General features: G+C 33.4%; 1 protein-coding gene and 1 long non-coding RNA gene across 3 annotated transcripts; one reads left to right on the forward strand and one right to left on the reverse strand.

The window, feature by feature from the left end:
- Positions 1-4399: 4399 nt before the first annotated feature.
- On the reverse strand, positions 4400-8610 carry LOC104750674 (alpha-xylosidase 1). Its single transcript, XM_010472507.2, has 3 exons — positions 7943-8610; positions 7198-7859; positions 4400-6480 (listed from the first exon to the last, which is right to left on the reverse strand). Exons 1-3 carry the CDS (start codon positions 8170-8172, stop codon positions 4613-4615), a joined length of 2760 nt encoding a protein of 919 aa, XP_010470809.1. The 5' UTR covers positions 8173-8610; the 3' UTR covers positions 4400-4612.
- Positions 8611-17808: 9198 nt separating this feature from the next.
- On the forward strand, positions 17809-21454 carry LOC147925714 (uncharacterized). 2 transcript variants are annotated; one of them, XR_015584570.1, is made up of 2 exons: positions 17809-17985; positions 18749-21454. It is a non-coding gene; the product is annotated as an uncharacterized LOC147925714 (long non-coding RNA). The 2 variants fall into 2 exon arrangements; XR_015584569.1 differs by having other exon boundaries at positions 17892-17985; positions 18735-21454.
- The last annotated feature ends 3205 nt before the right edge of the window (positions 21455-24659 follow it).

Consider the following 24659-nt stretch of genomic DNA (forward strand, 5'->3'; position numbering starts at 1 on the left):
ACACAAAGCGAATGTCCTACTTCTAGTTTACCTTATCGTATTTATCATAAAGAATTGCAATTTCTTTAACATTTGGATATTTTCTTCGTTCTTCCTCGTACTAAGGTACCACAAGTCATATACTCGGTTTTACCAAGCAAGATATTTAAATTAAATTCCATATTGCATACACAACTGGTTAAAGGAGAGTATCTAGATGTGTGACAAAATTTAATATGGCCACGAACACGACCCAGTGTGGGTAATAATAACTAGCAAAATATAGAAAAGTTTTGAGTTATAAAAAAAGAGAGAATCTAAGTGGATGGCATGTGAGATGCACGTGAGATGAAGAAGAAGAAGAAGAAGAAGCAGCAGCATCGACTCTTGGCCACCTGCCAAGTTCGCAGAGGGCAGAATGGTCCTCTAATGGTCCTTGCACTGTATCACGTGAGCTCCATAAAAAAGTGTACAACCCCGACAACAATATTCATTCCAAAATCCAAAACTATTAATATTTTATAACATGAATGAACATGTTAGCAAATGTGTTTGTTTTTGTTTTTTGTCACGTTATAACCAAATGTTCTTTTGGTGCGTGATAAGCCGTTTTGATTAAGATGTGTTAGGTCAGTGCATGCATTCATGATCAACTACTCTATTTGTAGTAAACTAGTCTTAATTGTCAGCTAATTTCTTTAATTAGTAATCACTAATCTCTGAAAACACTGCACGTACGTACCATAATTAAAGACACAAATTTACACAGAAATCCGTGAATTCATTCGAAAGTATTAGCCGTTTTCTTGTTAAAACAAAAGCTTAGTATTTTACTTATTTTTTTTAAGTACATAATCTTTTGAGGAAAAGAAAAACTTATGAATAAAAAAAAATTGAGATTTTTGTTAACCACTAAACCAATTATTTACTTAATTTGTATGAAATTTTCAACATCATCTCTTACTGATTTAGTTTCAGATTACGTATCTAACAACAATTACACTCATTAATACAAAATGAAGGCCGGAAATAAAATGTTACAACTAGAGATCACACAATAAGCCCATAGTCTAGCGGTTTGGTTTGGTCATTGGTGTAAAGGTCCCGGCGGCTTTACATAAAGACCAAAAATAATTAGTGGAGTTATCTTATACTAATAAATTAATAATTTAAAGCTTAAGTAGGAAATTTCCATTGTACAGAAAAGAGAAAAGAAAAAATCAATACTATAAGAAATTAAAGGAAAAAAAAAAGGACCAGAGAAAGGACGAATAAGGTAAGTGGGGCACGTAAACATGGCGCGTGGCTCAATGCACCACCACCACTGTTGTCTGTTGTCCTCTGTACTTTTATTTCCCCGCCAAAATTAATTTTGCCGCCCTAAAAAAAAACTGTTAAACCACACCTAACCATCTCTCATCTCCTACCACGTATTCATCACTCTCCACGTGTCCTTTTGTCTTGTCCGATTGACTCTGTTTCGCTCGTTTCCCAACGTCACCTTTTTTTAATTACAACGAAAATTTACTTTAATTTTCATTTATTTTATTGCCTACTTGTTTTTAAAATAGTACTACCAATTTACTAATATTATTATCTTTTTGGTATGATGTGAAATATGGTCAAAACTCAAACCTTATTATAACAAAAATATATTTTAACTGTCAGCAGTGGTGTTGTTATTATTCGTTATTCAAACGACTTTACTTTGGGTAAGATTAAAAACAAACTGTTTATTGTGTATGTGTTGTTTTTTTTTTTTTTTAATCTATATTTCGTTACATACCAGAAGAAAAAAGGTTCAAGTAGTGTATGTGAAATAATCGACAGATCTAACAAATAATAAACGAGTTGTGAAGTATAAAGCCGACAAGTTGATAATAGTTTTTCACAAAAGTTGTTGGAGAGTAGAAACTTCTTTTCCCCACCTCTCAACCACGACTATGTACAGTAACAGTCTCACTTGTTCTTAAGTAAAGATTAAACTATTCCTTTTTTTAAGTTAAACCCACACAACAACGACTTGTCAAAAGGGAGCAAATAGTAGTAGTAGACTAGTAGTAGTATGATAAACTATTGATCGATGTGTGAGCAATAATAATTATAAAAGTCGTAGGGCCTTTGAATATTGGATCTTCTGGGCTGGACTTTTCATCTACTAGGCTTTTTTTGGAATTAGTTGGGATAGATCTTTGCCTAACTTTTGTTAGATTCTCTTGTCTTTACTATAAGATTTTTAGGATGTGTTTTTGTGATAAGGACGTAGACCGTCAAGAGGACGACAAGTTAATAATAGGAAAAAAATAGTCATCTACACATGATACATTATGCCAATTTTAGAAATGTATATTCAACTACACAAAATATATATATTCCATAGCCAAATATACCAACTATATAATGTCATGTACTCAATATCACAACCATCTTATTCCGGTATATTGTTTATCAGAATCCGGTGTTGACCGGCGTTGACCGATGTTGACCAATAAAAATATGCATTTTTTTTTGTTTTTAGTATTAGAAACCAAAATAAAAACATTTAATTAAATTATTTAGGAATCATTTATGGTATTTATAATTAAAAATATATATGGATCCAAAATAAAAATATTATATATATATATATATATATTCTATTCATTTAGTCTTATAATAGTTACCTTTTTTCAATTTCAAAACTTAAATAAAATTGAAATAAAAATCATTCATAAGCTATTAAAACTTAAATTCAAACCACATAATCTTGTTGTAATAAATCAAATAAGAAAACTACTTATTTTAACATTATTAATTTAAAAACATCAACTTCTTACTTAATTTATCTAAATAGAAAATATTTCTACAACAAAAGTACTTAGAACCAAACCCAATACATATCAAAATCATTAGAACTATTGAAATTTTTTATAATTCACTTTTATTAATAATTATTATAATATCTAAAAAAATATTAAGGCTTTCTCATTTCACTTTTATTAAGTTTTGCAATAGAAAATATATTGTATATATGTTAATTCATCCAGTATTATAATAGTTAATTTTTTTCTATTGCAATTAAAAACATCAACTTATTATTTGATTTATTTAAATACATTTTTTTATTTAATAAAGCAATATATTTGATTGTAAACAACAAAAACACACAATATTTATTTTTAATATATAGAAGAAAGAAGATCCAAAAAATTGATTTTGCAAAACAATATTTAAAAAAGTTGACTATTAGTTTAGCTTCAAAATAAAAATTACTCATTATAAGAATGTATACATTAAAGATGTAAACAAAATATTTAGTTATATAATGTAGAATATGTCTTGATATTTTTAAAAAAAATAAAAACTATTTCATAGAGCAATTTTTTTGGTTTTCAATAGTATATATATAAAAAATTAAAATATTTTTTTGGTCAATACCGGAGTCAGTCAACCGGTATATCGAAATTGCATGTTTATGGTGTTAACCACATGACGTCACATAGTTCATTCATGTGGTCATGCAATACATCTATTTCATCATGTAGTTAAGAATATACTATTATACTTGGCATGTGACCATGCGTTCTCGCATACTTCCGTGTAGCTATATAACTCTTTTTTACATAGGCTTTGATATTTTATCCTACTTTATATTAAACGTATGTGTAGCCAAATGGTTGATATAAGAGAAAAACTATCTTGAGTGGAACAAAAGCTTAGATCATCGACCGTTACATGACATATTCAAGCGATTGCATCATCTTTTAGGTACGAAAATTTAAGCACACATAAACGAACTAATTGTGTGAAGACATACAGAATGATGATGACACAACGATACAAGTTAGAACATAACTGTCCACGTTTAATGGTGAGTTGGTGACACAATATACAATTCGACAGATTGATAACATGGCGCAGTAAATGTTGACATACATAATATTGTTGTTAAGTTATTATCGGATAGTTATTGTGGAAAATGTAATCCGATCAGTTGTAGATATAATCACTTAATTCTATGATATCAATCCTTGTAGTACGATCGGTTCATAGATTTTCACTTTATGTGAGTGGTTTCATCATCCTAGCCTAAAATATAATTTTTTATTGTGGTTTGTTAATTAATTGTATAGTCTTATGTAACTTGTGTTATTTTTTAGCTGTATTTTATGGATCCTAATTAGTTGTTGTCTGGTCCTGAAACTCCAAAGTATATATGATTAGTGTCCAAACCTAAACCCAAAGCCCAACCTTGCTGAAATGTGTGAAACAAAACTCTACGAGATATGACTTTTTCGAAAGTCCCAATTTCTCTGCATCGATTTTGTAGAAAGATATGTCGATAAAAAACATATATGGTCCTCTGAAGTCTGAAACATTTTGGGAATCCAAGAAAACTTATCTAATCGTCAGGAAAAATCACAGACCCAAAGACCAAAGATAATAATAATACTTATGCTTCCAGTTTTTATTCATACTAAAAACATCTTCTAATAAAAAAAAAGACACAGACACAATCTAAAAAACCAAACCTCTATTCTTTTTTTTTTTTCTTATAATCCGAAATGTAGAAAAAGAATTGAGCATATTTTTTGTTCTTAAATAATCTCATTCTCCTCCCCAATAATGTTACCAAACTCTCACATGAAAATTATTAATGCATACCCATTTTCCAGGACATATTGAAGTCTTTACCAACTAACATCTCAAGTCCAGCAATCTCAACCATCACACTCTTGTTCTCTTCTTCATCTTCCAAACCAATCACATAAGTATGCTCCTTTGAGCTTACCTCAATCTTCTCCGTCATTGGGCTTCCATTGATTTGAACATCAGTAGCTTGTCCTGTTCCTTTAAGTCCCAAAACACTCACTCTCTCGATCACCCATCCTTTGCTCAACGCAAACTTCCCTTCTTTAACTTGTGACCACATCTTCACAGTCCCGTTTCCGACTGAAGCGTAGAAGTCAACGTAAGTGGACTGTCCATTTCCTAGCTTCATCTCCGGAAGCTCGTCTTCGTCTAGGTATAGTTTCCCAGTAGCGTAACCTTCAGAAGCTCCTGCAGGGAAAGTGATGACAAGACTAAACGGTGTGGTTCTAGCGTCTTTGGAAATCAACCCGCCTCGTTGCATTGGTAATATAGTGTTTTGGTAGAGATGAACGTTCACGAAGTTCAAAGGAGCTTGGAGAGTTACACGCTTCCCGCTCTTGGACACAACGGCTTGAGTCATGTCGAACATGTGGTACCAAGATCCTGGTGGGAACAATGCTTCTACTTCTGTTTTGCCTTGTTCAAGAACAGGGGATATCATGAAGCTGCTTCCAAGCAAGAACTGTCTGCTGTTGCCGTAACATTCGGTGTAGTCAGGGAACGAGAAGAAGAGCGGTCTAGCGATTGGTGCACCGGTCATATGAGCTTCGTAGTTAAGAGTGTAGAGGAAAGGAAGGATCTTATATCTCATACCAAGAGCGTTACGAGCAGAATCCGCAACCGTGTTCCATTGGTAAAGCTCTTGTCTTGGTGAGTAGTAGTTGGCGTGATCTCTTGAAAAGGGATAAAACGCACCAACTTCAATCCAACGGTTACAGAGTTCCTCTGTTGGTTGAGGGTAGAAACCACAAATGTCTGAACCAACCATTGGAACTCCGAATATACCAAAGTTCAACATGGTAGAGATAGACACTTGCAAGCTCTGCCATGTTCCTTGGTTATCTCCAGTCCAGTGAGCAGCGTATTGACCCGAACCAACGAAGGTAGACCGAGACAGGATGAAGGGACGTTTGCCTTTAACATCAAGTAAGGCCTTGTGAGTGGCAATGGCCTCAGAGAATCCATATATACTGTGAGCATCGTACTCACGAACACCATTGTAATGAGTAGCACTTGTTGCAATAGTCTTGAACCCAACGGGAGCTACAACTCCAGTAGCATTGATCTTGTAAGGAGGATCATCCCATCTCGTCTTGGTTATATTCTTGCAGTCCAAGCAACAAACCCAACCAGGTCCTTCCCCACTCGGACACTGCTTCCCTTGTGGAATTGTACACAATCCTGAACAGAAGTTGGACACCTCGTTCATGTCAATCCATAGACCATCAATGGGGACTAAATCATGGAAACGTTTGATCTCATCTCCCCACCAAGAAACCGTCTTCGGGTTAAGGAAATCAGGGAAGTAAACCGGACCAGGCCATACTTGAGCCAAGAAAGGCTTTCCTTCATACTTGATAAACACATCGGCTGCCATGGCTCTTTGGTATGTACCGTAGCTAGCGTTGACACCAATACCAGGATCGTTAATCACAATATACTTCATACCAATCTTGTGGATTTTGTCCAAGAAGGCCAATAGCTTAGCACGAGGGTAAGCTATAGGATTCAAAGTGAAATCTTTGTGACCATCCATGTGATCATCATCGTTCCAAATCACATCAAGAGGGATCTTAGCCTTTTTGTAATTGTCCACCACATCTTCAACAACTGATAAGTTATGGTATCCCCATCTACATTGATGAAACCCTACAACAACACAAGATCAAGAAATAAATAAAAGAGAATAGTAAAATCAAAGACGTGCTATAAATCTTATCTATCACATGGCCAAAATCAATTCAAGAACCGTGGTCCATGGCTACAATGGTCCAATCTCAAGATCTTATAAGGACCAAATAAAATCGCATTAAATCATATTTTCCAACCCCCACACAAGCAAAATGATCACAAAAGAGGAAAGCAAAGACCATTTTGTTGATCTTATCTTTTAATTGACAAAAAAAAACCCACAATTAGAAAGCGACACTTTTCACTATTAGCAATATCTCCCACAAAAAAAGGGGTAAAGCTTTCTAAAAGTTGTGTCGGAAGAAAAAAAAAAAAAAATCAGATACTCTTTACAATGAAAAACATGTGGCATTCCAAAACTGTATCAACAACACTTAATAGTTTAATGGACCATTAATTAACTAGTTTCAATCACTCCGTTTTGGTACTACTAATGAATGAATAATACACAAAATCTATTTTCACGTGACTCTTTATTTGACTAAAGTCAAAGTTCATAGGAACCTGAATCTATACTACTAATACTCTTCATTAAGACATTAACTAATACTTAAACACCACACGACCACAAACAGAATCACTAATCCTATTTAGTTACCACCAAAAACCTTAAGACAAGAGAGAGAGAGAGAGATGCAATAACCAAAAAATGCAGAGCAATAAATGAACTTGTACCTAAAGACCAGTACGGCATTGGAGCAGGCCGTCCGATTAACTGAGTATACTGATCAACCACATTCAACGGCGAAGGTCCGGAGATGAAATAAAAATCAAAAACACCTCCGATGACTTTATACGTCAACGAGTCACCTCTGTAGAACACATCCATACCATTACTGTTAAGCAACAACACAGCATGAGCATAAGCTTTACCTCCAACGTTCCTCAGATCCATATACATGGGATGAGAACCGTAAAGATCAGTGTTGAGATTGATAGCTGAAACGTCTTCAGTGTAAAGAGTGTAAGGCTCGTTAGGTACGAGTTTGATACCGTTGGCTTGTGAGTTTTCACCTAAACCGTAGAGCGATGCGTCTTTAGGTAAAGAAGTCGAGATCTCTAGGTATTGGTCTTTGAAGACTAGTGAGCTTGTGGAGTTGAAGAGTGTTTGGTGGTTAGATCTACGTTTCACGGCGAAAGTGAACGGATCTGTTGTGAAACTGAAGATGAGTTCTGAACCGGAGATTTCTTGAACTGTAATCGGAGATTTTCTTGATTTTCCGATGGCTTTTCCGAGCGGTGGTGGCTGTTCTCGTGGGAGGAGGTTGTACGGTACTTCCCATCGTTGTTTTCTTGCGTCTGTGATGTGTACACGGAGACGTGAATCTGTTTCGTGCCTGTGAGAAACCAATCCAACGGTTAGAAATCAAGAAGAGATGTGTAGGGTGCGTAACAGAGGATTTAGTTGTGAAATGCTTACTTGACGAAGAGACGAAGAGTGGTGATATCAGAGCCGTAGATTTTGTTCTTTTGTTTGACTTGGAGATAACCAATGAAACCACCATCTGGAGACTCTTCGATTGAGATCAAACGGTAGCCTTTGCCGATGGTGTTGGAGGATTGGGTGGGTGAGAAACAGAGGATTAAAGCTAGAAGAAGAAGAGAAAGAGAAAAAGCTAGAGATGAAGAAGAAGAAGAGGCCATGACCATGGTTACTAGTTTCTTTCTAGTCTAACACTCAACAGTTTACACTGTGGTGTACTGAAGGAGGTGAGAGAGAGGGAGGGGTTTAAAGAACCAACCCTCTTTTAGGCTTAGTTTTTGATAAGTGTTGTGAACACTAAACGAGGGGATATAAATAGTAGAAAATGATTTTGCGGTTCTTTTTAATAAATTACAAGAACCGTCTACACCGATTTAAGCTATATTAATAAACAATCGGTTTAGGCTAACCGTAAAAGATTGTTTTGGAGCTTGTTGATGTGCTGCTGAGTTAATGTATGATTTATGTGTGTTTTAAAAACAAAAGTGTAAAGAGTAAAACCAAAAAGTCTGTTGAAAAGGGAAAAAGGCTTTTCTTTTAGAAGAAGAACTTAGAAAAAAGTTGGCGTTATTCATCATTTAGGCCAAAATACAATGTAACTAGTCATCCAAAATTAGATATTTAGACGTATGGAAAATTAATTATATTATATACGAATATACTATATATCATAAATAGCATATCATTCTTTAAATAATATAAGTTTATTGGTTTATTGGTCATAGTAAATGATATTTGTAAAAGAATGTTGTATTAATTTTTTAAGTGAAATAATTGAAAGGATTATATACTAGAAATAAGATACCATTTACATCATTATATGCATAAGATATTGAGTTTTTGTAATATAATGTATTATAGTTTAGGAAAGAAGTTGTATGGTTTTGAAAGGCATTTAATATCTATTTATACAGCTAAATTTGAAATATTTAATTATGATAAACCATTTCAAATCAGTTAATTGTGTGATGCAATAATTTATAGATATTAATTTTTTTTTCTTTTTTAACTGACTGTATAAATAGATATTATATTTTTTTTTGGCGTTTTATTTCAATTCATGACATTACTTTTTATATAATATCTTGAAATCCTCACATGGATCTTAGATATCTTGTTTTTTTTTTTTTTTCCAAAGTACGTTTTATATAACCTTTATAACATTTGAGATATCTTGTTAGAGCATCTTGAATAGTCATCTATTTTTTCCTTTATAATAGAGATCCTCTATAATAGGAGTGAATTTTACTCCAATCCACCTCTATTTTTAGCTTTAAAATAGAATTTGCTATTTTTTCCTCTATTTATACATGAACTCTAATTTTTCTTACAAAGGGTTACTCTATAAATAAAAGAACTCTATTTTAGATGTGAGAATAGAGGTGAGTTGGAGTAAAACTCACCTCTATTATAAAGATCTCTATTATAGAAGAAAAAAATAGGGAAAAATCTCTATTATATAGAAGAAAAAAATAGAGAAAACCAATGGAAATGGTTTTAGTACGTTGTTTGAGAATTAATGCGATAACCAATAAAGCAATAACTTATAAATAAAATTGAATTATTTTGCGAAAATAAAGAAAATTGAATAATAAAGCCAAAACAATCCGTAGGAGTGATAATATGTTTCAACGTGGCTGGTTCCATACATCTCAATCTCAATCTCAATTTCAATTTTGGTCTCCAAATTGAAGCGTAATTCTCGCTTCCCAAACCAATTTCTCCTGTCTACTCATTTTCTACCTTAATCCCTTGCACAATTTTTTTTCCAACAATTTTAATTGATTATCTTAAAATTGTTAATGCGAAAAAACATCGTTTACAAATAAATTCAATAATAGTTCGGCATGTACTTTACGAGCCAATTTATCCGCTTTGGTATTAGTTTGACAAAAAACTAAAATTAAAAACAAATCAAGAAAACTTTTCTTGTCCTTATGAATCTCTTCTAGGTAGGTTGAGAAGACGGGCTACTATGCTGGAAAATACACATCTTCACCAAATCTGAGCAGTTGGTTACGTATACCACATCTCTTTTATTTGCTTCCATCATGCCCACACTAGTGCTTCCACCTCAGCGTGTAAAGCCGACAAGCTACGACGGAGATTTGCAGCCCCCATGGTTGGCGAGGGATCTTCACAACAGGAACAATACCACTCTATTCCTCCAAAAAATCATTTTCCTTCCAAAAGTCGTCAGTGAAACACTTGTAACCCAAAAAACTCATGGATTGTACGGGACCGAGACGGGGTTGTTGAGACTCGTGTAGAAGTTTCAATTGAGCTGAAGTCCAAGCCTTTTTCTTTTTACTCACTCTCCGCAAGTTGTATAACATCTCTTGGATCTTTATCCAAAGCCTCAAAAACCTTTTCATTTCGCGCTTCCAGATATTCCCTAACACCCAATGAAACATTGAAGTATTGGCATCCGTCGGCGTTCGCCAGAAAAGATAATCCATATTCGCATAGAGCGACTCCGATGGGAAAATGCTTGTAACTGTTGGAACCTGAGAAAGCGCCCATGTTTGGAGAGCATGCGGGCATTGAAAAATGACATGGTTTATAGATTCCTAAGGATCATCACACCTAATGCACCTTGGATCACACCCTATACCTTTGTTGTGTAAATTCCTCGTGAGGGCCACACAACCAGAAAGGACTTGTCACATAAAATGCTTTAACTTAGGGGGATACTTGATTTTCCGGACATAAGCTTGTAGAGGTCAAATATCCGGCCCACAAATCCCCACCAGCGGATCCTTATGAATTGTCTGGTAACCCGATTCAACTGTATATTTGCCAGTTTTGGTAAAATATCAACCTAAAGAATCCACAGAATTAGGGATCCTCAATAGCATAGCGCATATCAAAAAGACATCTTCCGGGACAAATGTAGTATTGAGCAAGTCAATCTTCCACGAATTTGTCCCTGTGCCAATAAATTGGTCAACTGTAAGTGACATATCAACATTTGAGTCTTGATATAAAGCTGGCATCGGGGATTGAGCTGGTATCCAGGGATCCATTTCTGTATGGAAGCTCATATCCAACTCTATAAGCCCTTTATTTACCAGAGGTCGAGGGAAGATAATACTCCTCCAACTATAAGACAGAGAATATGACTTCATAGGTTTGAGAGGATCTGATTTTCGGAAATACCAACTTTAAAAACTCTCGCAAAAAGTGAATCCGACACTATTATCAGCTGCCATAACTGTTTGGCCAGAAGAGTATTATTCTCTCATTTTTATTCAATACTCTTACAATTTTATTATCAAAATATAAAACATTTATATGCGTGAATATCAAAATATAAAACATTTACAATTTCGTTATAAGAAAAAAACTTTTCAGTTAGCACTTACAAATAATACATTTATATGTGAAAAAATATTTACGTGTTTATACCTCTAAAGATAAAGAAGAAAAGAATATGTATATAGTAAACTTACATTTAAAAAAAGTATAAGGTTTATATTGAGATCATTCAATTATATATATATATATATATATCTATTTTAAAAGCTTATATACTTATGTCTTAAATTATACTAGCTTCGTAAACGATAATGTTATTATTTCACCGCCGTATCAATAACAAAAATAATGCTTGTCCATGCATGAAATAGATACTCCATGACCACAACAGCTTGTACTATTAAAACAAAAAATACAACGAGCTAGATGCAAAGTCTTGAATTTGGGTTGGGACTTCCGACAAGAGTAATTAAGGTAGTGCAAGAAACATATTAAAAATGAAGAAGATTCCAAGATCTGATATATCTTCTTCATACATGTAGGTAGCGTCTCGATTCCGGACTTGTATGGCACTACAAGTACTATACTATATCAAATTAGTTTGTTTCACTCAACAAATAATTTAATAGAGATGTATTCGATGTGAAAGATTCACGAGATCCAAATTTGTAGTTTCAGATGCATCCATCATCTGACTTCTTTTTGGAAACATACTCTGAACATTGAACAATAAGTAGATAAATATTGACTGAATCTATATATAATAAGAATCCGAATAAATGCGACCAACAATTGTATTTTCGTACATTTTGGACATTTTCCGAAAAGTCACGAGGATTCATAAAAACCGTTATTTATGAAAAGTTACAACTGCTCACTATAGAGTTGTGTTTATTGGGGCATTCATATCTTTTGAAATATATATATATATATATATATATATATATATATATTTGTTTGTTTGAACTGTTTTCATTTTTTTGCAATGACACAAAACAATATAAATTTTCAATCTCAACAGTTTTTACAGCTTTCTAAATTATTCTCTAGCATTCATTCTTTTAAAAGTAAAAAAAATCCTCCAATTCTTGATTTAACAAAAGATTTTTGGAATGATGAATCTAATTTACAACTTTTAGTTAATTTTAAATATAAAAATTTAATAAAAATTGTTAGAGTTTTTTTCCAACAGTTAGATGGATTATATAGTGAGTTTTTGAATTTGACATTTTCAATATGGTAATAAAGATGTCTTCTATTTAAAAGTAGTTTAATGGATTATTAGGTACAATGAAGTGCAGACAGTTGTGATTTTTCGTAGTACTTTTACGTAAATTTTTTGTTTTTATATGCTTTTTAAAAAATTCAAACAGTTGTACCTGTTCATTATAGAGTTGTATCTTTTTACTATATTTTATTTATATTTGTTCATCACAACTTTTATTGTAATAGGTGTATTACGTCATTGGCGTGTGTCTATTTAAATAGTCATGTCTTTTGAACTCTCTTTATATTTGTCTCTTCATCAGTAACCAACAAGTTCGTTGAAACAAATTTTTCATTTTATGTTGAATTTAAATAATTGAATATTAATATCTAATATTCAGTGTTATTCTATAATCTAACTAAAATTTTAATAATGATTATAGCAATAGAGAAATTTAATACAACTTACTATAGAATTTATAGTTGCGTCTATTTATAGTAACTTTTCATTAAAATAATATTTTAATATTTAATATTTAAAAGTAATAATAACAATCTTAATAAATGAGAACAAAAGTTGCGACTTTTTTTAGTATTTTTTGTGAAAAAAAAATTATTTGTTTTTTTTTAACTCAAACAGTTGTATCTGTTCATTGTAGAGTTGTGTCTTTTTGCACTATATTTTATTCATATTTTATCATCACGATTTTTTTTTCGTTCTAATAGGTGTATCTATTTAAATAATCATGTCTTTTAAACTTTCTATATTTTTGTCTCTTCATCAATAATTAACAAATCATAGTTCGTTGCGACTTTCTATAATATAACATTTAATATATAATATTAAATGTTATACTATAATCTAACTAAAATTTTTGAAATGATTATAGCAATATAGAAATTTAATAAAACTTACTATAGAATTTACAGTTTCGTCTAATTATCATAACTTATCGTTAAAAACTATTTTAATATTTAAAAATTATTTTACCATGTTTTTGAAAGTTTTGTATTTTAATTTCAATATTTCTTTGATATAGTTTCACTCTTATTAAATACATTTTTAATTATAATTATTTGATAAAAATTACATTTATTCATTACAACCATTAGTTCAATATTCTCAGTTAAGATCACTTTGTCATTATGATTTTTTTTTATTGTAACTATTTACCATAATTCTTCATAAAATATCTTATATATTTATAATACTTTAGAAAATGTTTTTTGAAAATTTACGTCTATTATACATAATACTTTTTGTTTATAAGTTTTCATTTTGATGGTTGTGATTTTAGTAATAGTTTTTGTTTAATGTTTATATATTCAAACTATTCTATTATATTCAAATAATTTCATAATGTATAATTTAAAATTTATTAACTTTTTCTAAAATACTTCCCCGTAATATCACGGAGGGTTTGAGTCCTAGTAATAATACGAACAAACTATAATATCATTTTCAACTTAAATGAAAAACACACTATAATATAGATTGGTCAACCACGTACGTAGCCGACGACTGAAAAACACATAATAATATCGGTTTAACTCTTTTTTTCTTTCTTTGTGTCGGCATCGTCGGGTTAACTTTGTTCAAAATATCCACCGGCCCACGAAACCGAATTATAAATCTATTTACTATGGTTTTTTTTACTCTTTTGAAAATTGAAGTAACAAAGCAAAACCGTAATAACTAGTGTGGTATTAAATAAAAGGGAAAACGTCCTATTTCCCCCTCGTAACTATCATATCGTACTAGATACACTCCAATCTTTGACCTCGTTCTATATCTCCCTCAAACTAAACTGCTCCACCTATTTTTACCCGAATCCATAGTTTTATTTTTATTTCCCCATCGGAATATCATATATTATCTATTACCCCATGAAACTTGGTTAATATACGGTTTACTGTTGGTTTACTATTTGACTAACCAACTAATGAACTTATTTAACCAGATTAAACCAAAATTCAACCCAATTACAAAACTAAACCTAAAAAACTCTAAAATCAAAAATTCCCAAATCGATTTGTCTTCTTCTTCCTCTCGTTTTCTTCTTTTCAAAACCCTGCAAACAATCATAAAAAGACAGATAATCAAAACAATGACTTTTAAGTACACATATACCTAAAAACAAATTATTCTGTTTATAAAAGTATATATTTTCGACAATCCAGCGATTATTGGAGAACCAACAAGAAGTCTAACCATATACGCAGATGACAAAAGACCATCTTCAAAGTTGGTTAAGCTAAACTCTCCAGTCTCCCCTGTATCAACACAAAAATAGAGAAAGAGAGAGATCAATAATCGTTTTTAAATTCACACAATCCATAACAAAAATTATAAATTAATTCCACATAGTCACGCTGAAGAGAGAAAGAGAGAGAGAGAGAGATGGACTTTGAAAAATCTACCAAAGAAATAAACAAAATTGCTGAGAGATTGTGATATTCTTTTATCCGTTTGTAGAGAGATCAATATGCACTCGATCCAAAAAACAAAAATCCAGGAATCGTGTCAGTGTTTGCAGATTCAAGAGCTCCTTCATGGAGAATAAGTACATTTTTTTCAGCTTGACTCGTTGTAGACTCCAGATTAGCTATCAGCTAAGCCTAAGCATTGGTGAATATATGTTTTGATTTTCGATATCCTTATTCTTCTCATTCTCTATAACAATTTAATGTTCTTTACCTCAAAATTGTTCATGATTTGTTCTTCTGGTTTAGCCGTTTAGGGTTTTTACAAAACAAATTTAGGGATTTTTGATTTCGAGTGAAGAACATGACGGGTCGGGTTGTATATGTTACTTGGGTTATAAATTGATTTCATACCGGTTTTATGTGGGTTTATAATCAGATTTAATTTCAAAACCATTTAAACCAAAGTCAATGGAGAAATAGCAATAGAATTATGGATTCGGGTAAAAATAGGTAAAGCAGTTAAGTTTGAGAGAAATACAGAACGAGGTCAAAGATCGGAGTGGATATGGTACGATATAATAGTTCCGAGGGGGAAATAGGACGTTTCCCCTAAATAAAATGAAAAGAAGTAGAGAAATAGACAAGAAATGGATTTATGGGGGAAAGCATAAGTGTGGTTCTCGAGAACAAACGGCCTCACCCGTCTGTCTCTGCTATTTCTCCATTAAAATAAAGACAAATCTCTACTATTTCGTTTTCTTTCTGGTGTGGATATAATCACATTTTTATAGTATATGAGTGTGAGTCTATGGCTTTATATAACTTAAATCTTATGACTTATGCTATCATATTTTACCTAAAAAATTTGGTGAAAGAGATTCAATAATTGGATATATAAATCAAGAATCAAACACTTAGAAATTACTTTTAAGGTTTGAATGGTTACATCAATTCGAACGGGCAAAATATATCTATACTAAATAAATTATATTTGCAACAATTTGTTATCCACTCTAAATAGAAAGTGGATTAAATCTACACTAAACGCAACTTCCATTCAAAGACTTAAAACTTCTTTAAACAAATCTAATACACCAACGAAAAATAATCTATCTAAATTCTGATACATACACTACGGATTACGGCCGTTAAATCAGAAGATATTTTCATGTGTGCGCCTGACACATTGATTTGTTTTTTTTTTTTCTTTTCAAAAAGAGGACTTGTAATGAAAAATAGGAAGCTATTGAGGAGAAAGGGTGGGCCAATAGGCGTGAAGGAAACAGGGCCTTGAACACGTGGTACGTCAAGGCCCACATCACGTGTAAGTTTCATGCCATTGCCATTGCCTTCCTCCACTCTCGTGACTTCCTCTGCCGCTTCGATGTTTTTCTGTGTTTTTTCTGAATATCCCTAACGTTCTTCATGTTTGTGCCGTTATTTTCGTGAAGAATACTTTTTAAGTTTTTTTTTTTCTTCTTATCCTATATGCATGTACCATTGGATTGATGATGATATAATGACAATAGTAACATCAACCAGTATGCTGTTTTACTATATGTATGTTTGGTCTAACGTCTCAACATTAGCAATTTTTTAAAAAATTAAGTTTTTCTTTTAGTTTTTGGTCTATTCCAATCTTTAAATTTATGATAATGTAACTATTGTGTTGATCAAGAATTAACAACTACAAAGCAATGATTTAGGTAATCTTAAAAGGAAAAGCTTATTTATATATGGGGTATAATATTGTATTTGGATTTGTTGTAGTTTTTCCATTATCTTATTTTTGGTAGGAATCATAATCAGATTTTGGGATATATAGACCAAAACAAAAAAAACAGAGGGCCCAAATTCTATGAACAGAGACGTCTAATTATGGTTGTTTTATATTGGAGCAAAGATAAAGAACAGGGCCCAAATCATTAAGCAGATACAAGAGGAGATCAAGAGAGCCCGAATTGTAGTGCCAATATTCAAGAAGTGGATCCGCTTATGGTTCTTACTTCTTATTCTTAAATCAATACGGGTGACTGTAATCTGCAAGATTGAGGATGACCTTAGTGTGAGTGAATCGATCGCTGTTTATAGGTCACGTACGCTGTTTTAATCAGCCTTTAAACATACATCCATCTTTTATTCGCATGCTAATGAAATCGACATATAACTACTATTCCATGACTTTGCTCAAGAAGAAAACTACTATTCCATGACTTCCAACTTCCAAGAACCAAGATTACACATTTTCAAAAATGTTTACGTTTTATAGAGAGAGAGTTTTTGAGTTTGTAAAGACAAATGGATCCATACTATTTTTTCTCGTAAGTATAGACGACCGTAAGTGAATACTTCAACATTTAAACAATATGCATGTGGCCTTGTTAATTACATACTACGATAATTACGTTGTGCAAACAAAAACTGGAAGCTTAGACCTTTATTATTCAGTCTTGTACAAGATGTATAATCCAGATTATATAACCTCTTTCATAGCTTGGATTTGCTATCAAAATTGTAACGTGGCATAAAAAATTTGTATGTGGTGCGATTTTATCCTATAGTTTTATGAGGCTTAGAAAGGTCTCACATCTTTTAGGATATCATGGGGGTGGAAGTAGACACATCACATCATCTTCATATCATATCATGTACAGAAGAAAATGGTAAACAATAAGATTCGTTTACTCTCCAATACGACGAAACACTTTAATATGTACACAACAACGGAAGTGTCGTTGTTTTTAGGCGTGCACTATATATATATATAGCTCTGTCGATTTTGAAATGGACCGTCCAAGAAGAAATACAAATTCTCTTTAGAAACTTCAACTTTGAGAGTGGCATGGACCAATCTTTAGAATAATGACATTAACCAATCTTCAAACCCAAAAAATCGCAATAATCATAATGATGGGACACGTTGTGTTTTGGTATCGCACTTTCTCCACTTTTTTCTGTTCCTCTTTAATTTTTCTTTTCTACTTCCAAATCATTTAGGTATCAATTCATATCAGTTACCAGTCCACGATAACCAATCTTTATCGAATTTCCCGTTTGAGTTGCAATTATGGTCGAAACAATTCTTGTAGGTAAGATTTCATACAGCATAACGAGAAAGCTAATTTGTTTGATACACCGTTTTCAGTTCTGTTTGATTTTTGGCATTGAAGACACATAAAAGTATTTACAGTATGTTCTTGTGTCATTGTCTCATTATGTGTCAGCTTCGAATTGATTTTTTTTAAAAATACTAAACTATGTATAGTAAAAGTTTCATAAAATTTCACGTTACGTCGTAAGTTATTACGTTATTTATAAATGTTGGGAGTATTATGTAAAAACAGTTTATATGTCCGAAATTTAATCATTTTGCAAATTACCAATATTATATTTTTTTTTCCTCCTACACAACATGCCAACATGGGATAATGCTATAATAAGCAATAGCATCGATCACTCGAAACTAAAATGATTGTATCCTTGAATAATCAAAAGTTATACAGTCAACATGAAACTATCTTTAATTACTTTTGTGTGATTATTTCAACAAAGAATTGGTCGCTTTGGTGTAAATGTCGGAAGAAAATAAATTACTGGTTTGCAAAAAGCATCAAATCATTCATCAGATCGCAAGATATATTATTTGTGTTCAAATGTCATTTTCATGAATTGGTGAAATCCATGGATATTATCTTAAGTTAGTGGAGATATGAATATTAAAATGGATAGTGTATATATCAAATTGCGTGAAGTTCACCTGAATAGTTGCATACTTGTCTTTTCCTGATATATATGTTATGTTTTTGGTTTCTTAATTAAAAATATATTTGTGAATAAGTGACCCCAATGCAGAATACTTTCAAAGTATGGAAGAGACTTTGATGCAATCAGAGGTTTCAAGACAAGCTCTCTTTTCATTGGCACGTGAGGAGCATGTGCAAGTGTTAGTAGATAGTTCCAAATGAGAAGGTTAAAAGAATATTTGATATAAGGCTTTGTATCATCTTCTTTTTCTTAATCTCTCTTGTTACGAGTTAGTTAGAACGGAGATGAGAAGCGTCACAGTGATGACGTGAGAGAGTTAGAGAGAGAGAGAGAGAGAGGTTGATTTGGGTTGATTAGTGAGAAAGCTTGAGAGTGATTGTAATCTTGTGAGAGATTGTATCAGTCACTTGTATGAGCTCAAGTTTGAGCTAAGATATAATGGATTCCGGTGTACCGTTGCCGACGAGACGTAGGGTTCCACATCGGAACCTGAACTCGTAAAATCTCGGTGTTCTTGTTGTTTCTTTCTTGCTTTCACATTCTGTTATTAGTTCTTTCAAAGAATCGATCGACGACTTCTAATCAGATCAAATATAGATTAGGTTTCAACAAATGGTATCAGAGCAAGGTTCGTTGATTCCATGGAAGACGGAGGCATCGCGTTTTGAACGGAACGATGCATATGGAGTTTCGTTAACATCGCAACTTGAAGAGAAGAAATCAGAAGACGTTGCAATGTCAAGGGCGAAGGAAGAAGTCAATTGCAGTTGTTCTTGGAACAAGACGTTTTAGTTGGAGAAAGAAGATCCAAAGAATAAGATCCAATTGCATCGAATGGTTTCTGGTTTATGAAATCAGTTGATTTGGTGAGTCACTCTCTCTCTACGGCGTGAAAGATTAGCATCAATGTGATTTTTAGTCTAAGAAACTCACAAGGAATGTTGTTGAAGTCACAAGAAGTTTAAGTTCGTTGTGTTCTGGATCAAAGTAGTTTGGAATTGGAGGAAGAAGGTTTCACGTTGATACGTTTCATCGATTGAAGACAACTTCAAGTTTCTGAGATTGTGAGGTTGTAAGTTATATCCTCCAATGGTTTTGTATAAGCGTTGTTGCGAGAAGATCAAGAAAGACTCGCTGGTTAAGGTTATTGCAAGTACAAAGAAGAATTGGTCCAGATTGAAGAAAGAAGCATCAATCATAAGAAGGAGGATACTACAAACGGTAAATTGTTTTTGAGACACAAGAAGAAGACTGTTTTGTGACGGTTTAGGTGGAGGAGTATTCACCAGTAAGAAGTTTTGCTTTCTGGTTCAAGAAGTGTGTGAGTTCATGTGATGTATTCTCAAGATATGTGATCAGAATCAAAGCACCATCATGAAGACTCAAAACTTGGTAAAGTTTGCATCCGTTGCAAGTCACATGAATAATTGTGAGGTTATGAAATCTTCAGGTCTGCAAGAGAAATGAGTCAAGGTTTGTTAAAGCACAAGTTTGTATGTTCACTGCACATGGTTTTAGCTTAGATTTGATACTAGGAGTTAGTGCAGTTCCTGGTTAAGGCAATGTGGAAGTTTTTTTGATGCAAACTTGTGTTCAAGATAAGTAAAGAACAGTTAAAGGAAGCTCATAAGGATCTAGGAACTAGGGAACGCCTTGGTTGTTTGATTGGTATATGGGTTTTCAGGTTGCATAGGTATCAGTTAAGGCTCAACATTTAAAGGAAAAAATTGCAGGTTTGGTCAAGAGTGATCAGAAAGTTTGCTTAGCAAAGTAAGATGATGATTCAGAGGATTTCAGGGTATTTGCAAGAGTTTTGAGGAAGGGTTCTTCTAAGGTTCAGTCTCAGAGGTAGTTATCAGTTTCTTAAGAGATCAAAAGGACTCAAAGTATTTGGTGATCAAGGTTTGAAAATAGATCATCAGTGAGTCAGTGGCAGCTGGGAAAATCCAAGGGAAATGGATTAACGCTGCAGAGTTTTGTTTTGTGGCAGAAGTGTTCTAAGTGAATGAAACAAGGTTGCAAGGTTTATTGTGTTGTTGGGTTCTGTTTAAACAAACGGAGAAATACAAGGACACAAGAAGTAACAAACAGATTCTCAACAAAGGATGGAGAAACATCTTGTAAGTAAACCAAGGTGTGATTGGCGTAAATCAGTAAGGATGAAACCAATGATAAAGAAGGCACTGCTCAGAGATTTTTTCAGTTTTCAGAAATGTTACATGCAGAACAGTTTCTGGTTTTCTACGGTTAACATAGGATTAAGAGATTGAGTTGGATGCAGGAGACGCTTGTTCTGGTTGGATAAAACAGAATGGTAGAGTGAAGAGTCAACCAGTCTAAGGTTATATCAGCTTAAAAGCTGGTTAGTTGGTCTATTAGACCAGGGTACACAATCTGTTTTTACAAAACAGAATGGGAGCTTCATTAGAAGCAGGTTCTTGGAGAGAGTCTTCAAAAGATTAAAAGAGACTGTTGGAGGTAGCTACATATTGGGCAGTAACATGTGTCCAAGATATACAGTCAAACACACAGAGTTTTGTGATTGAGAATCATAGGAGACAGTGACGAAGAATGTGTTAGCTCAACAAGTTATGGAGAATGTTGAGAGATACAAGGATCTCAATTTCAGGTGGAGTCATGAGTAATACATGGACGTGTTACAAGTTTATCAAGATGGTTTGTGATTTCAGGTGGAGCTGTACAGTTAAAGAGTATCTTGGTCAGCATAAGCATAAAGAGATGGTCTGAGTGAACAGGTTCAGAAGCTCATCAAGAGTGAGTTATGAGAAGAAATCAGTTGCTTCTTGGGTATGATTCAGGTTGGTCAAGTGTGTGGTGAAGACAGAGGCTCAAGAACAGATTTAAGATGTTCAAGCATATTAAGGTTGCAACATGAGTAAAAAGGGAAAAAAATTTCAGGTTTAAAGGATGCTTGATAGTGGTGAAGACATCTGGATATTAGTTGCAGAATTTAGAAGTTCAGCAAGATTGAAGAGACAATCTAAAGATAAGAGATTACTGATGTGACTCTCTTCGAAGATGGTAAGAGATAAGTGCAAAGTTTTGCAAAGGATTTATCTCTGGTTCATTCAGTTCAAGTAACAAGCTTTTTCATAAGAGCTGGTAATAGCAATTGAGTAAAAATCCTAGAAAGGATGAAAATGCAGAGTGTTCAAACTGCATTGAGAAAGGGGAACTATTAAAGTTTTGGTCACCTATTTGCTTCATAAGAAGTAACAAGAAGGCACAAGGATAAGAAGCTCATGAGGATAAAGATGAAGAACAGATTCAGATTGAATTGTTGGTGTTTAAAGTGCAAGTGTCAAGTTAGGTGAAGACAGCAAACATGGAGATGTTTTGTGGAGTTGTTTTGCAGCGAAGGAATGACTTCGAGAGTTCTAGAGTGAAGTGTTAAAGGCTGTAAAGAGAAGTCTCGGACATGCTACAAGGTTGTGGATGTGAGACAGGTTTAAAAGAGTTGACAAAGGTTTATATATGTTGGTTGAAAGGTTCTGCAGATTCAGAAGGGTTTGATCAAGATTGAGCAAAAATAGTTGCGTCGAAAGTCTTCTCAACTCAGTGAAGTTAAGCGGCTTGTTCCATTGGTAACAATGGCGGTGCAAAGTGATGCTCAAAGATCAAACAATTCACTGTAAGTACATTCTTTGTCAAATAACTTTTATTACTAATGTGGTTTTTTGGTTTAGAGTGTTTTGCAGGATGAGTCAGAGACTGTTTCAGGAAATAAAGCACAAGTGATACAGTTTTTTTGCATATGATTAAAGGAAGAGTTTGATTCAAAGTTCAGTGCACATGAAGTGAATCAAAAGGCTAAAGCAAGGGAATTAGTTTGCAGAGATTAAGAGTATTCAAGGGTGTGAAGGAAACAAGATAATCAAAGCTGAATTGTTTGTTAACACAAGTCTGTGTTGAAGATGTTTTGACAATTCATGTGGTGATACTGGAGTGTTTGGTGGTTCGGGAATTGCAGTGTGATTAACATCACAGCTAGTGATTATCGACCATTTTTTGGTTCACTAACAGTTGGTTTAAGAGTGAAGATTGGAGTTGTCAAGTTTTGAGCTGAGTTTAGAGGTTCTAAAAGGGACAGCTGCAAGGAAGTCTTCAAGTAGAATCAAGAGGTGTTGATCAGGATGCTTTGAGGAAACAAGTTTTTTAAGGAAGCATTGAAGTTGAGCGGTGAAGTTCAAGCTGGGTGAGTTTACTCAAAAGATAAGAAGCTGATCGAGTTTGATCAGGTCCGGAGGTGGAGTCCAAGTACAAGCTAGGTTACAACATTAGGGTCAAGATGGAGAATTGTGAATAAGTGACCCAAATGCAGAATACTCTCAAAGTATGGAAGAGACTCTGATGCAATTAGAGGTTTCAAGACAAGCTATCTTTCCATTGGCACGTGAGGAGCATGTGCAAGTGTTAGTAAATAGTCCCAAATGAGAAGGTTAAAAGGGTCTTTGATATAAGGCTCTGTGTCATTTTCTTCTTTTTAATCTCTTGTTACGAGTTAGTTAGAACGGAGATGAGAAGCGTCACAGTGATGACGCGAGAGAGTTAGAGAGAGAGAGAGAGAGAGAGAGAGAGATTGATTTGGGTTAATTAGTGAGAAAGCTTGAGAGTGATTGTAATCTTGTGAGAAATTGTATCTGTCCCTTATATGAGCTCAAGTTTGAGCTAAGATATAATGGATTCCGGTGTACCGTCGCCGGCGAGACGTAGGGTTCCACATCGGAACCTGAACTCGTAAAATCTCGGTGTTCTTGTGTTCCGTTCTTGCTTTCACATTCTACTATTAGTTCTTTCAAGGAATCGATCGACGACTTCTAATCGGATCAAATATAGATTAGGTTTCAACAATATTAAACTACATTGATATTCAGATAGAATTTTTTGTCTTTCGAATAGTTAAACTTTGATCTCCGGTGAAGAATCTCGTTTGCTAGAGAGAGAACTAGTAAGCATAGAGTAAGAGGTTCGTCTCTATTGATGAAATCCTCAAATGAAACTCAAATTCGTTTCAGTTTGAGAAGAAGAAAAAACAAAAACAAACAAACAAAGAATGGGAGAAAGATATTTGAGATGGGAACAAAAGCTGATCATACGTGTGTGGAGGCGAAGTGAGACAGCTATATTATATGTCGATCAGATTTATAAAGAGCCAATCTCATGTGATCCTTGCCAATTCTTATTTTTCTTCTTCTCTTCTTTCAATTTTTTGTTTTTGGTTGATCGTATATAACATGGAAAACCCCTACAAATTAAGGAGTATATATATATAACATGGTTGACGACAACATGAGATTTATAGATTGACAGATCAGAGATGTTAAAGCATTATCAGAAAACATAGTTTTTGAATGTATATTTCATAAAAGTTCAATAAAGAAAAATTCACGCTTGATAGCTTTTATATATGAAACAGTATGATTATGAAAACAAGCATGTAAATAATGATAAAACATAGAAATAAACTTTTAAAGAGTACCGAGTACCGACCAATCATGGGAAAAAGATGAAACCCACAAGATACATATGGATTGTTCTATATTTATAGTAGTTTAATGTATGCATATATTATGTATTAAAGAATATGTCCATGATTAGGATATATCTGCATTATAATTTATCAGGCAGTCTGTGATATTATTAAATATATATGAAATCTGAGTCTCTGAGACCATATCTCCACTTTACACATACACGATAACAATTTAAACCATAATCGTTAATTTGTTTTCACACCAGTACGTATCTTTAAAGTTTAAACTTTAACCCAGCCGAACTTTAACTGTAGTATAGTCTAGACGAAATTAATGTGATACATAGAACGTGCTTTTATCAGTATATGATTGCAAGTTCAAGTTGCAACAGTTGAATTTGGTAAACTCAAGAGTATAATGCGAAACTTCTGTAATTGACGTATAGAAAACATTGATACGTTTAAGAAAACACTTAAAGTTCTGTCTTCTGTCTATATATGAAA

The sequence above is a fragment of the Camelina sativa genome, chromosome 16, assembly GCF_030686135.1.
Source record: "Camelina sativa cultivar CO46 ecotype springtype chromosome 16, ASM3068613v1".
Classification (NCBI taxonomy): Eukaryota; Viridiplantae; Streptophyta; class Magnoliopsida; order Brassicales; family Brassicaceae; genus Camelina; species Camelina sativa.

What these genes read in the sequence shown, in the direction of transcription:
- LOC104750674 (XM_010472507.2), bottom strand. Translation starts at nt 8,172, where the DNA reads ATGGTCATGGCCTCTTCTTCTTCTTCATCTCTAGCTTTTTCTCTTTCT. An exon ending in ACTCTTCGTCTCTTCGTCAA is followed by an intron (nt 7,860 to 7,942) that starts GTAAGCATTTCA and finishes GGTTTCTCACAG; the next exon opens with GCACGAAACAGATTCACGTC. An exon ending in AATGCCGTACTGGTCTTTAG is followed by an intron (nt 6,481 to 7,197) that starts GTACAAGTTCAT and finishes GTGTTGTTGTAG; the next exon opens with GGTTTCATCAATGTAGATGG.